This window comes from Mobula birostris, chromosome 9 (assembly GCF_030028105.1).
Source record: "Mobula birostris isolate sMobBir1 chromosome 9, sMobBir1.hap1, whole genome shotgun sequence".
NCBI classification, from domain to species: Eukaryota; Metazoa; Chordata; class Chondrichthyes; order Myliobatiformes; family Myliobatidae; genus Mobula; species Mobula birostris.
In genome coordinates this window covers 36,906,663-36,918,685 of record NC_092378.1, presented here as the reverse complement: position 1 = coordinate 36,918,685, position 12,023 = coordinate 36,906,663, and the positions used below count along the sequence as shown (strand labels likewise).

General features: G+C 43.8%; 1 protein-coding gene across 3 annotated transcripts in view; it reads left to right on the top strand.

Moving 5' to 3' along the window:
* Positions 1-12,023, top strand: part of LOC140202681 (rho GTPase-activating protein 8-like) — a 94,935-nt gene that overhangs the window by 25,156 nt on the left and 57,756 nt on the right. For 2 of the 3 annotated variants that reach the window (XM_072267835.1, XM_072267836.1), the window contains exons 2-3: positions 1,137-1,219; positions 2,130-2,201. The exons of the other annotated variant lie outside the window; for it this stretch is intronic. In XM_072267835.1, the coding sequence (XP_072123936.1) occupies positions 1,204-1,219; positions 2,130-2,201 (88 nt within the window). In that variant the 5' untranslated portion in view covers positions 1,137-1,203. The remainder of the gene's footprint in view (positions 1-1,136; positions 1,220-2,129; positions 2,202-12,023) is intronic. 3 annotated transcript variants of the gene reach the window in all.

The following is a 12,023-nucleotide window of genomic DNA, read 5'->3' as shown; positions in this document are numbered from 1 at the left end:
CCATCAAAAACACAACAAAGTTTTATGCATCTTCATACTGGTCATACTTCCTAACTTTACACCTGAGTCATTAATATATGCAACAAAGTGAAGTGAGAGTTCCAGTGACACCATCCATCACAAGGTTACAATCAAACAGCCCTTCACCTTCACATTCTGTGCCCCATTAATGAGATTATTTTGGATCCAATTTGCCAACTTGCTTTGGATCCCATCGACTCTTAACTGGTTCAAAAGGGTTTCTGCATGTGACCTTGTCAAAAGTCTCCCTGAAGTCCACATTAACTATGTCACCCATACTACTCTTATCAATAGTCTGTTGCATTTTCAAAACATTCAGGCAGAGTTTTCCCCTAATGAAACCAAATTGACTGACTGATTAATTCTTTCCCTTCCAAGTGTAGATTAACCCTGAATCAAAGAACGTTTTCCAGTGACGGCCTTAGCACTGATATTGGACTCTTAGGCCTGTAATTACCTAATTTATCTATGCTACCTCCTTGAATAAAATTACCACATTGCTGCCCTCCAGTCAACTGGCACATCGCCTGTAGCGAGTAAAGATTTTACAATCTCTGTCGGGGTCACAGTTCTCTCTATGCTTCCCATGGAGGCAGCTCGTGCTTCTGTTTTCTTGTGTTTTAGGTTATTGTGAACAGGGCCAAAAGGGAGAAGGAAGCAATGATGAAACTAAATGAGCTTGTTGCAGATGACTCACTAACCCATTTGTTAGTCAAGATTGCACGAATTGTGACACAGCATGGGCCCAGAGGCCATCCCCAGGTTACAGACACCCATACATAATGAACAAGCTCCCATAATATTTTATTCAAAGCTCCGATATGTGTACGTACATTTGAGCATACAACCAGCACATGTTTCCTCTCTACTTCTGGTCATTGTTCTTATAGGTCTTGTGTGTATTTGACTCCATTCGTTACAATACCATGGAGGCACAGTTCCTATACTGTGTGTGTTTTTTTTCGTGCATGTTTATTTTCTAACATGGACAAAATCAACAAAGGACGGCTATGAAAGTGGAACGTGTTCATTATCTGTGAATGGCCTATAACATTGGTGAGGAGGGAAGTCACTGCTGATACTAAAAAAAAAAGAAAAATTATGTTTCCTTTCAGACTCTAATTTAGCCAAAAGTGTGATCCTTTGTTGGAGAAAGGTGTCTGTACAACACTCCAAGCTGATATGAACATAGTGCAGGGTAAGTGTAACAATCAAGGTGCTATGTTTTACAACATAATGCTGTTGATATGTCAGAATATATTGACCAAGTGACACTAAGTATATACATTATTTTGAATAAAATTCATTTTTTATTAACAACTGTTGACTTTGAGACCAATGCCCAACTGCAATTGAGTTCAATTATTGGAATTTGACAGGAATGTGAGAAAATCTTCCTGTAAATGTGAAAGTTGTGAAATAGTTAAATATCTTGGGAACTGGTAGTTTTGCTAAAGGTTAACATTGGTTACTAAATGACAGAGCCTCCTCAATAAGCTGACTATTTATATTTGTATCAAAATACTGCAGTCCTTTTCACTGAAGTATGAAGTCCTCTTCTTTGTGATTCTGTTAATGTCCTACCAAAAGGCTGTGCACAAGATGAATTTACTCATTTGACTTTACTGTTTCTACACCCCCACCAACCAACCCATAAATAATGTTAAAAAGAAAGCTCGATGCATTAGGATGAAAGCATTTCATCCACTCCTATGCATGTCTGTATAATGGCTTTACTAATAAATTTAGCTAATAAAATTCAGTTTGGGGGGAAAAATGCTTGGTCTCCTGTCTTAATTGCTATAGCTGAAGTTGTTCTATCTTGTAGTAAGTGTCTGCCACTGTGTAGCATCAGAAATAACATGCTAGTTCACTTTTAAAATACAAAGCTTTATGATTCTGATAGACTGGGGCTTGCTTATTGATAATCTGATAAATGTTGCTGCAGAAACTTTTCAAAAGCAGGAAAAGTGTGGAGTGTGAGTGTGATTAAAGGAGAAGAAAGCTGTTGTATGTTGCTGGAAAGCCTAGGGCAATGTGCTGTAAATATGTTGGAAGAGAGAGGATTTTGAGTGATGAAGGTTCTGTCTTTGTGTTCATTCCATCAGTTGGAGAAACCCCTCTGGATCTCAATCATCCTTTTTATGATGTGGCAAGGCATGGAATAGTCCAGGTAGCAGGTGAGAAAATTAAACTGTTCTTGCTTCTTTACTCACCTTGTTATCCAGAAACAACTATTGTGGATTCTCCTTAATCTTCATTGAAGACTTCCAGTTTAAGATGACACTGCTGAAGAAGTGCAACAGCTTACTTGTTCAAAAGCAAAAGAATTTGATTAAATATTATTAATGACACCATTTTTTTTACTGGGCATCTCTAGAGATACAGCCTGTTAGCCCCTCGCTAACCACCACTGGACTCAGCGTTGAGAAAACCACCTTTCACAAGCTCGGTACGTCTAGGGTAGGATATGACTTGGGTCCTGCCAAACCCGTGAGGTTGGGATGTCTTGCCCACCCAAGCCCCGATTTGTAGGAGTACTGTGTGATTTACTGCCCCATGCAATTGCCTGTAGGCGAGAAATAACGGACCGTATGCCGCGCATGATTATAAAGAAAGTATATTTGAGAATGTTAACTTAAGCAAAGAGTTATCAAAGAAAAGGAAGGAGAAAAAAAAAACAAACAAAAAGGGCCCATTGTAATTTAACAGTCAAATGGGCATAGGTTGGAGCTCAAATCTTCCAAAAGCCAACGTGTCCAATGTACTCACGGCTCCAACTTGTGTTCACCGATCCCTGGTAGAAATCCCCCACTTGAGCTCCATCAGATCACGTATGCCCTCTGGATCGAATCCTACAGCCGGTTCTCTCAAACTTCTCTCTCCATCCCCCACTGAAAAAGACCTCGACCCACCTCCGTGTCCATCACAAAACTTCTCCCCCAGCATTCTCTAGAATCTTCTCCCTGTCCCACCCTCCTGATTGGATGACGCAACATTCCTATGCAACCCTCATCTTTAATGGTAACCAAAGCACTACCATCAGAACACACTGCTTCTACAGAAAACTGTTACGTGAAATGCCCCACAACATTAGCACTAAAATTCTTACCAGGGCGTTGCACTCTTTTCTTTTTCTCCCCCTCCCCCCACCACCCAAAATAGTCATGTCCTCATGTCTTTGAAACTTATCAACCCATCATTAATAACACAGAATTTCATGATGTCAAGACCTCCAATCCATTTGTAAATAGTAGTGAAATATCTCCCTAGGGGAATAGGTGCAACACACTGTTCCCCAGGTGTGACATAGGCCAGCCAATATTGGGGTTTCCTAACTCTTTGAGATTTCCTCATCCCATCAACTACTACTTCAGTCTTGGACACTCCTTGGGGTCTTTCATGTCTACTTGGAGAGTCCTTCCCCTGTCCATTACTGATGCCTTCCAGCAACTCTGGTCCCCCTGTCACTTGACTGAGCTGATCTTCATCCCCAGTTACTTTGGAGCCCAGTTTCCTTTCATTGTCCAGCCACAACCTGCCTTTCCACTGCTAGCTCCCTCCCCGCTCCCCCCCCCCACTTTCACTACATCTGCATCAGCATGGGGTAGGTTTGGGAATCTCACCAGTTTTTGGGGAGTTTGCATAAGATAACATATAAGGCACTCCCATTTCTTCGTCCTCTGAGTCCATATAACATTTAGTGGTTAGGTCCTGTTCAAGTCTCTCCACTACTTGTCTTCCTGTCTCCCATGTCGCCACGGAGTCTTATTAGGTGTAGGGTCCATGTTACGCTCTGGGTCAACATGTACCTCTTGTCCTAGAGGTAAAAGGTGATTCCAATAGAGAATTTTGACAGTCCCACTCCCGTCTTCTGACTTCACTCAAAAAGCTGACACATTTGGCATCTGACTCTCCACTATGCAAGGCATAGCCACCCAAGTGGTCAACTAACTTTTGCTTCCCTGGTAGCCGCAAATTCCTTATGAGAACTCTGTCTCTAGTCATCAGTTGGAAGAACCTAATCTTCTGATCATATCTGCTCTTATTTCCTTGATACTACTTGGTAGCAGAACCGCTGCCTGGTAGCAGAGAGCTCTGCTAGTTCATGAACCTTTTGCAATTCCCTTGCCATGTCAGACACATACTTAAGATAGGTCTTCTGTGGCAAATCTTCCCCAAGAGTCCCAAAACAGAGGCCAACAGGCAATCTTGCTTCGCAGCCAAACATCGAATAATATGGCAAGTATCCAGTGGCTTCATTCTGTGTACGTTGTAGCAGTGGACCAGATGCTGACTGCATTTGTTCTTGCTGATATACAGGGTTCTGAGCATGTCTAGCAATGTCCAGTTGAACCTCTCGGGCTGAGGGTGATGAGGCGTAGTCCTCGACTTCTTGGCTTCAAGCATGCTCAGTAACTCGTGTATGAGCCTACTCTCAAAATCCCTTTTCATAATTACTATGTATCCATCCAGGAAGGCCATAATGAATGAAATACTTTTCCCATAACTCTTTGGCCATGGTGGACGCCCTCTGATCCTTTGCAGGGAAGGCTTGAGCATATCTGGTGTAGTGATCAGTAATAACGAAGACATTTGCCGTGTTGCTGGAATCAGGTTTGTGTTTAAACTCCAGGTGCAGGAACGCTCTCCCATTCTCTGTCCATTTCTAGCCATTCTCAAGTTGGGACAATGTATCCACATTAATGTTCCAGCTCTACGGCCAGGACTACAGGCTGAAATCATAGGCAGACAACGCCGCCAACCAACGATGGCCTATGGTATCCAGTTTTGCCAAGGTCAGGATACAAGTCAATGGATTGTTGTCAGTTTTCACCTCAAAATTGGCACCATACAGGTAATCACATAACTTGTCCACCACAGCCCATTTCAATGCTAGAAAGTCCCAATTTTTGTGTGGGGTAGTTTCACTTGGATGGTGACAGACTCCAGCTGATGAAAGCAACAGGTCTCGACCCTGTGTTCTGATTCTGATATAGAAGCATCTTGCCAGCCTCGTGGCTGGCATTTGTATACAATACGTATGACAATTGGGGGTTTTCGCAGCAGCTCCTTCAGCAGCTGAAAGGCCTCTTCACATTTTTCATCCCATCTTGCTCCAAAATTCTCCAAAGGGCTAAGATAAACATGTCCATCTTCTCCTTTCATTCTCTTCCCATTCTTCCCCAAGGGAGGGTAACCGTACAGAAGCTGATTCAAAGGGTGACTCATTTCGGAGTAGTCCTTCACTTGCCTCCGATAGTACCCATAGGATCCAGGGAACAAGCATAGGGCACTCACGTTCTTGGGCCTTGGCCAGTGGTCACCGTCTCTGTGCTCAAGCCTCGGATCCGTAGCTGCTCCATCCCACGATTAACCATGTACTTGACAGACGTTTTGCAGAACTGGCACTTGTCCAGTGACAGTTTTAACCCTTCGGCTTTCAGGCAGCCTAAAACCCTCAGTAGTCTCACCTCATGCTCTTCCAGGATGGACCCGAATACTATGAGTTCATCCAAGTACACCAGTACCTCAAGCAAGTTAATGTTCCCGATAGCCTTCTCCATGACCTGTTGGAAAGTAACTAGAGCTCCAGATATGCCCTGGGGCATCTTTTCAAATTGAAAAAATCTAAGTGGACACATGAAGCCATCTTCTCTTTGTCAGCCTCACTCATGGGTATCTGATAATGCCTGCATCTTAGGTCCAGCACACTGAACCATTTTGCTCCACGCATGGTCAGTTCGGTGTCTGATAGCCAACACATGTTCGTACCTTCTCATTCTTCTTCCTCACCACCACTATGGGTGACGCACAGGGACTCCTGGATTCAGTGATGATCCCAGCTTCTTCAGCTTCAGCAGATCCTGCAGAATGTCCTCCACCTCTACGGGTGCCAGTCACTGAGACTTTTCTCAGAAAAGGGTGTCCTCTATCACGTGGATGGTGTGGTGTGTACTCTTGGGAAAAAAACCCACATCAAACTCGTCAGTAGAAAAGACATCTTCAAACTTTGAAATCTTCTCTGTCAGTCAAACTCCAGGTACTGGGGAGTCACCAAAGTTGAATGACTTGGCTGTCAATTTTCCCATTCCAGGAGATGGCCTCTTTCCTGCTTTTCTTACAGGAAAACTAGACATTAGAGTCACTAGAAAAAGATGTGGCATTGGCATTCCCTGCCTGAGGGGGACTTCCCACTCTGAGGTGTTCCTGACAATCGCTGTCATCCTGTTTACCTGTAGAACCAGCTTCGGCAGTTTGGGCCTCACCCATACCCCAGCAGGTAAGTGTGAGTCCTCGTTGCGATCTTACGGAGCATCCACCTGGAGGGCCTCAGCGTCAGGCATTCTGGGAAATTTGAGGTTTCCCATCACTCTAGCTACTTCCCGAGGCCGTAACATGATGGGGTTGGACTGGGTGTACCACACGGTTCCTCATTTGTGCTCATCATCTGGCCTAGGATGGTCTTGCACTTTCTCAAAGACAGCTCTGAACACCAGGTGAATGAACAAGGTTTTCAGAAAGCACTCTCCAATTTTCTCCTTTCAGGCTTCTCACAATAGGATTATTTGTACCCACAAGAATTGAAGCTTCACCCTTCTCGACTGGGTCTGGACATTAATGTATCAACGACCACAGCTACTCACACATCTGCCTCCGAATACTGCAGCTTCAACTACATATAAGTAGTCATCAGTACTAAGGCCCAGAGCTCTAGGGCACTGAGTGGCATCAATGGTAAATGCATCAAATACCGGGTGTAGAACTACCTGTAGAGCAAAGTAATCTGAGAAATGGTGTCGAGTATGGCTCTAGCAAAAATACCCTCAATTCATAGGGATACACTGGAGCTTGGCCCCACTGAGCCTTCAGGAATAGGTTTTTGCACTTTAGAGTTTTCCTTGATACATTGATTGGAACGTGTTACCCCTGAGATGACAGGCCGTTTCCTCACTGGGTCTTTCTGAGGTTTCCCGACATCCCTTCTGTTTAAGTAACCATTGGTTCACTTTCCAAAGGTTTTCCCATCTTTTACACTCTTGCTTGAAATGTCCCTCCTCACTGCAGTTGTAACAGAGAATATCAGTTGCTCCTCTTTTCAAGGGATCCTGTTCAATAGCAGTTCTCTGCTTAGTACATCCCTTCAGTACGTCCAGCCCCCTATCGGCTTTGTCATGCTTGATGACAGCACCCACTGATATCAACCGAGATACCTCAGCTCTAAAATCTTCCACGAAATCCTGTTTTAAAAAAAAAAACACCTGTGGGGCATTAGGGGTTGCTTTGGCAATAGAGGCTACTACTGAGGACTGTGCTCTGCTGATGGAGGCCTCACACTCCTCCGGCGCATTTTCTTCCTCTCTTACTTCTCTGATCATCTCAACAAACGAGGGAGGGGACACATCTTACGAGACATTCGGAGGCTTAAAGCAATCACGTCGCGTGACTGTGCACCCTTCGCCACTTGGTCCATCCTTACTGATACACCTCAGTCAGTTGAATGGCTAGTTTACACTACAAGCAAAGCAGCTGTCTCTCTAGTCAGAAAATGTAGGCAGAAATTTTCTCCCCTTTCTCCTGAAGTATGCTCCTAAACCCCATCATAAGCTCCATTGGGCCTCTTGATGTGCCAAAAAAGCTTCCTAATGCCTGCATGTAGCCCGCAGAAGTAACAAAGGGGTTCTCTGCCTTCAAGGACCTCACCACCTCAGCAGCCAGACCTTTTAGACACTCTACCAGTCGCTGCGTTTTCACATTACTAGAGCACTGCCACTCATCCAGCATCTGAGATGTCTGCTCTGCCCAAGTCTCGTATTCTTCTCCCCCTCTGAGGTGGATTTCACTTCCGAGAATATCCTCAGTCTACAATAATTTTGACTCTCCACCAGTTTACTTGACCATTTATCCACCAGGGACGTAATTGCCAATACCAGCTCAGAATTTTCACCATCCGCTGAAGGACTCATTAGACCTTCCACATCAGACAACACCTTCCCCTCGCTCTGCAGAAACAAGAGTAGCTTGTCTTTAAAAGTCTCTGCCCTCAGCTACGGGAAACCTGACTTCCAATTTAGTGCCCTCGCCTGCACTCCCCCTTTTTTGAAAGTATGGATGGGTCATGGTCTCTCCTCTCCCGGGAACCCAATGGTACCAGGCAAACCCATTCCTGTCATGTCATCACAAGTCTGAACTAAAACTATATCCTTGCCCCCTGTTTGGTCAAACTGTCAATCCGTGATTGTAACTCTCTCTGATGACTTAACAGTGCTTAAAACCCTAATCAATAGTTCACCTGGGCTGTGAGTATCCACCCCGCTTAGAATACAAGCATTTGCTGCAGGTAATCTCTTTGAGTCGCACCAACACTTAATCCCTGCGGCATCCATAACCACGTCTCTTAATCACTTTCCTGGACAATAGTTTAACACAGGCTAAAACACAACACCACTTAACAGTCCTCGGAGAACCCACATGGTAGTCAATGAATTCAATCTCTGACGAGCCCCCACAATGAAACCACTTTTACTGGGCCTCTCTAGTGATTTGGGGTTAGCCCCTCGCTAACCACCACTGAACTCAGCGTTGAGAAAACCACCTTTTCACAGACTCCATATATCTAGGGCAGATGTGACTGGTCCTGCCAAACCCATGAGGTTGGGATGTCTTGCCCACCCAAGCCCCGATTTGTGTGAATACTGTATGATTTACAGCCCCATGCAATTGCCTGTTGGCAAGAAATAACAGATCATACACTGCACGCAATCATAAAGAAAGTGTATTTATGAATGTTAATTTAATGAAAGAGTTATTCAAGAAAAGAGAGGGAACGAAAACAAACAAAAAGGGCCCATTGTACTTTAACAGTCAAATGTGCACAGGCTGGAGCTCAAATCTTCCAAAAGCCAACGTGTCCAATGTAGTCACGGCACCAACTCATGTTCACTGATCCCTGGTAGAAATCCCCCATTTGGGCTCCATCAGATAACGTATTCCCTTCAGGTCGAATCCTACAGCTGGTTCTCTCAAACTTCTTTTCATCTCCCATCGAGAAAGACCTCGAACCACCTTGGAGTCTGTCACAAACCCTCTCCCCTAACATTCTTTAGAAACTTCTCCCAGATCTGCCCTCCTGATTGGATGAGACAACATTCCTAAGCATCCGTTATCTTTGACGGTAACCCAAACACTACCATCAGAACACACTGCTTCTACAGAAAACCATTACATGAAATACCCTACAACATTAGCTGTAAAATCTTTACCAGGGAGTTAATAAGACTTTTTTTTAAAGTAAGTGGTAGTAAACTATCACTGCAAACCATGAAAGAGTATGTATGTGTGTGTTTATACGTATAATCTACACACACACATACACTCATTGTTTGCAGTGATAGTCTAACACCATTTACTTCAAAAAAATATATATAATATTTAAAAAATCTGGTGGTCTTGTACCAATTTGCTAATAACAGACATTCCATAGATAAGTTAACCTGTCACATAGCCACCATTCAAGTAATATGACCCCTACTGCTGAAATCAAGAGGTTTCCAGAAAAATACAGAGTAACTCTAACCTTTAGAAAACCCACTAAACAGTTACATATATGTAGGTAATTATACAAAAGTCCAAACAAACACAAGGAAGTTAAACTATGAGTGAAGTAACGATTATACAGTTCAATCCAACACCGATAAATGGGGAAAAAAAAGTAGATCAGCAATATGCTTCTGCTTTCTCAGGACGCTGAAAATATTCAGCCTGTTTCCCCCATCGCCCCAACCCCTACCAATTTTTATCGATGAACTTTTTCTATGTGCAAAGTAAAGTCAATATCAAACTGCATATATGTTACAATATACTACCTTGAGATTCATCTTCTTCCAGGCATTCACAGGAAAACAAAATAAAATAGAATTTGTGAAAAGCTATGCCTAAACAGACAAAGATTGACAAACAACCAATGTCCAAAAGCAGACAAAACGTACAAATAAGATACAGTACTGAGGGCAAGTTGAAAAGAGTCCTTGAAAGGGAGTCTATAGGTTGTAGAATCAGTTCAGTGTGGTGATGATTGAAGTTATCCAGGCATCCTTTTTGAATGCATAGTTACTTGGTATGGCAACTGCTCTACATGTGAGTGCAGAAACTGCAGAGTTGTGAATAGAGCTCAGAACACCATGGAAACCAACCTTCCCCACTGTGGACTCTGTCTACACTTCCTACTACCTCAGTAAAACAGCCAGCATTATCAAAGACCCCACCTAACCCAGACATGCCATCTCTCTCACTGGACAGAAGATGCAAAAGCCTGAAATCGTGTACCACCAGACTCCAGAATGGGCTTTTACCTGGCTGTTGTAAGACAATTAAACAGTTCCTTAGTCCAATAAGTTGGACTCTGGACTTCGCAATTTTCTTTGTTGTGGTCTTGCACCTTCTTCATTACCTGCACTACAGTTTCTCTGTAGTTATTACACTTTATTTCCATTGTTTTTGTTTTACTAATAATCTAATTTATATGAACAGATTGCAAGGGAAACTTTTCACTGTATTTTGGTAGGTGACCATAATTCAGGGGTCCCCAACCTTTTTTGCACCGTGGACCAGTTTAATATTGGCCGACTGGTGGGAGTGTTTAGGGTTAAACTCACCTCAACATGTCTTTTACAGTTAGGATTACCAACTTTCTCTCTCCCAAATAAGGGACAAAAGTAGCAGTCAAATACGGGACACTTGGCTTTACCCCGAGAAGGACTACCATGACCATGAAGCCTTGCGCGGGCACCTCTGTGCGCATGAGCATATGTGCCGATTTTTTTTCCACAAATTGGCTTTGGCTTAATCTTCCCAACTACACTGTACGTACATTATTTCTACTTTATATAGGCTGTGTATTTATCATACCATTCCTGTTTTTACTATATGTTAGTGTTTTTTAGGTTTCATGTGTTACTTGGTATGATTTGATAGGTTATTTTTTGGGTCTGGGAACGCTCAAAAATTTTTCCCATATAAATTAATGGTAATTGCTTCTTCGCTTTACGCCATGTTGGCACGGAAGGTTTCATAGGAACGCTCTACCTTAGCAGGGGAAATACGGGACAAGGGCGGTCCCGTATGGGAGAAACCAATTTAGCCCAATATACAGGATGTCCCGGCAAATATGGGACAGTTGGCAACCTTATATTCAAGTTCAACAGTGCGTGACAGGGAATGAGGAAAGGTGCAGCTGACTCATATCGTTTCCTCATGGCCCGGTAGCACATGCTTTGCGGCCCGGTGGTTGGGGACCGCTGCCATAATTAACTAATTCCAGTTCCAAACTGCATGGCTGCTGCTGAACGGGACAGTTGAACTGAAATGGTCTGGAGATGCGATGCCTTCCTCTGTGGCAGGGGTTCCCAACTTTTTTAATGCCTTGGACCAATACCTTTGCACAACGGTCAGTGGACCCAAAGTTGAACGCCTTTTCTGACATGTCTATCCATGGCCTCCTCTACTGTAAAGATGAAGCCACACTCAGGTTGGAGGAACAACACCTTATATTCCGCCTGGGTAGCCTCCAACCTGATGGCATGAACATCGACTTCTCTAACTTCTGCTAATGCCCCACCTCCCCCTTGTACCCTATCCGTTATTTATTTTTATACACACATTCTTTCTCTCACTCTCCTTTTTCTCCCTCTGTCCCTCTGACTGTACTCCTTGCCCATCCTCTGGGTTTCCCCCGCCCACCCTTGTCTTTCTCCCTGGGCCACCTGTCCCGTGATCCTCTCATATCCCTTTTGCCAATCACCTGTCCAGCTCTTGGCTCCATCCCTTCCCCTCCTGTCTTCTCCTATCATTTTGGATCTCCCCGTCCCCCTCCCACTTTCAAATCTCTTACTAGCTCTTCCTTCAGTTAGTCCTGACGAAGGGTCTTGGCCTGAAACATTGACTGTACCTCTTCCTAGAGGTGCTGCCTGGCCTGCTGCGTTCACCAGCAACTTTGATGTGTG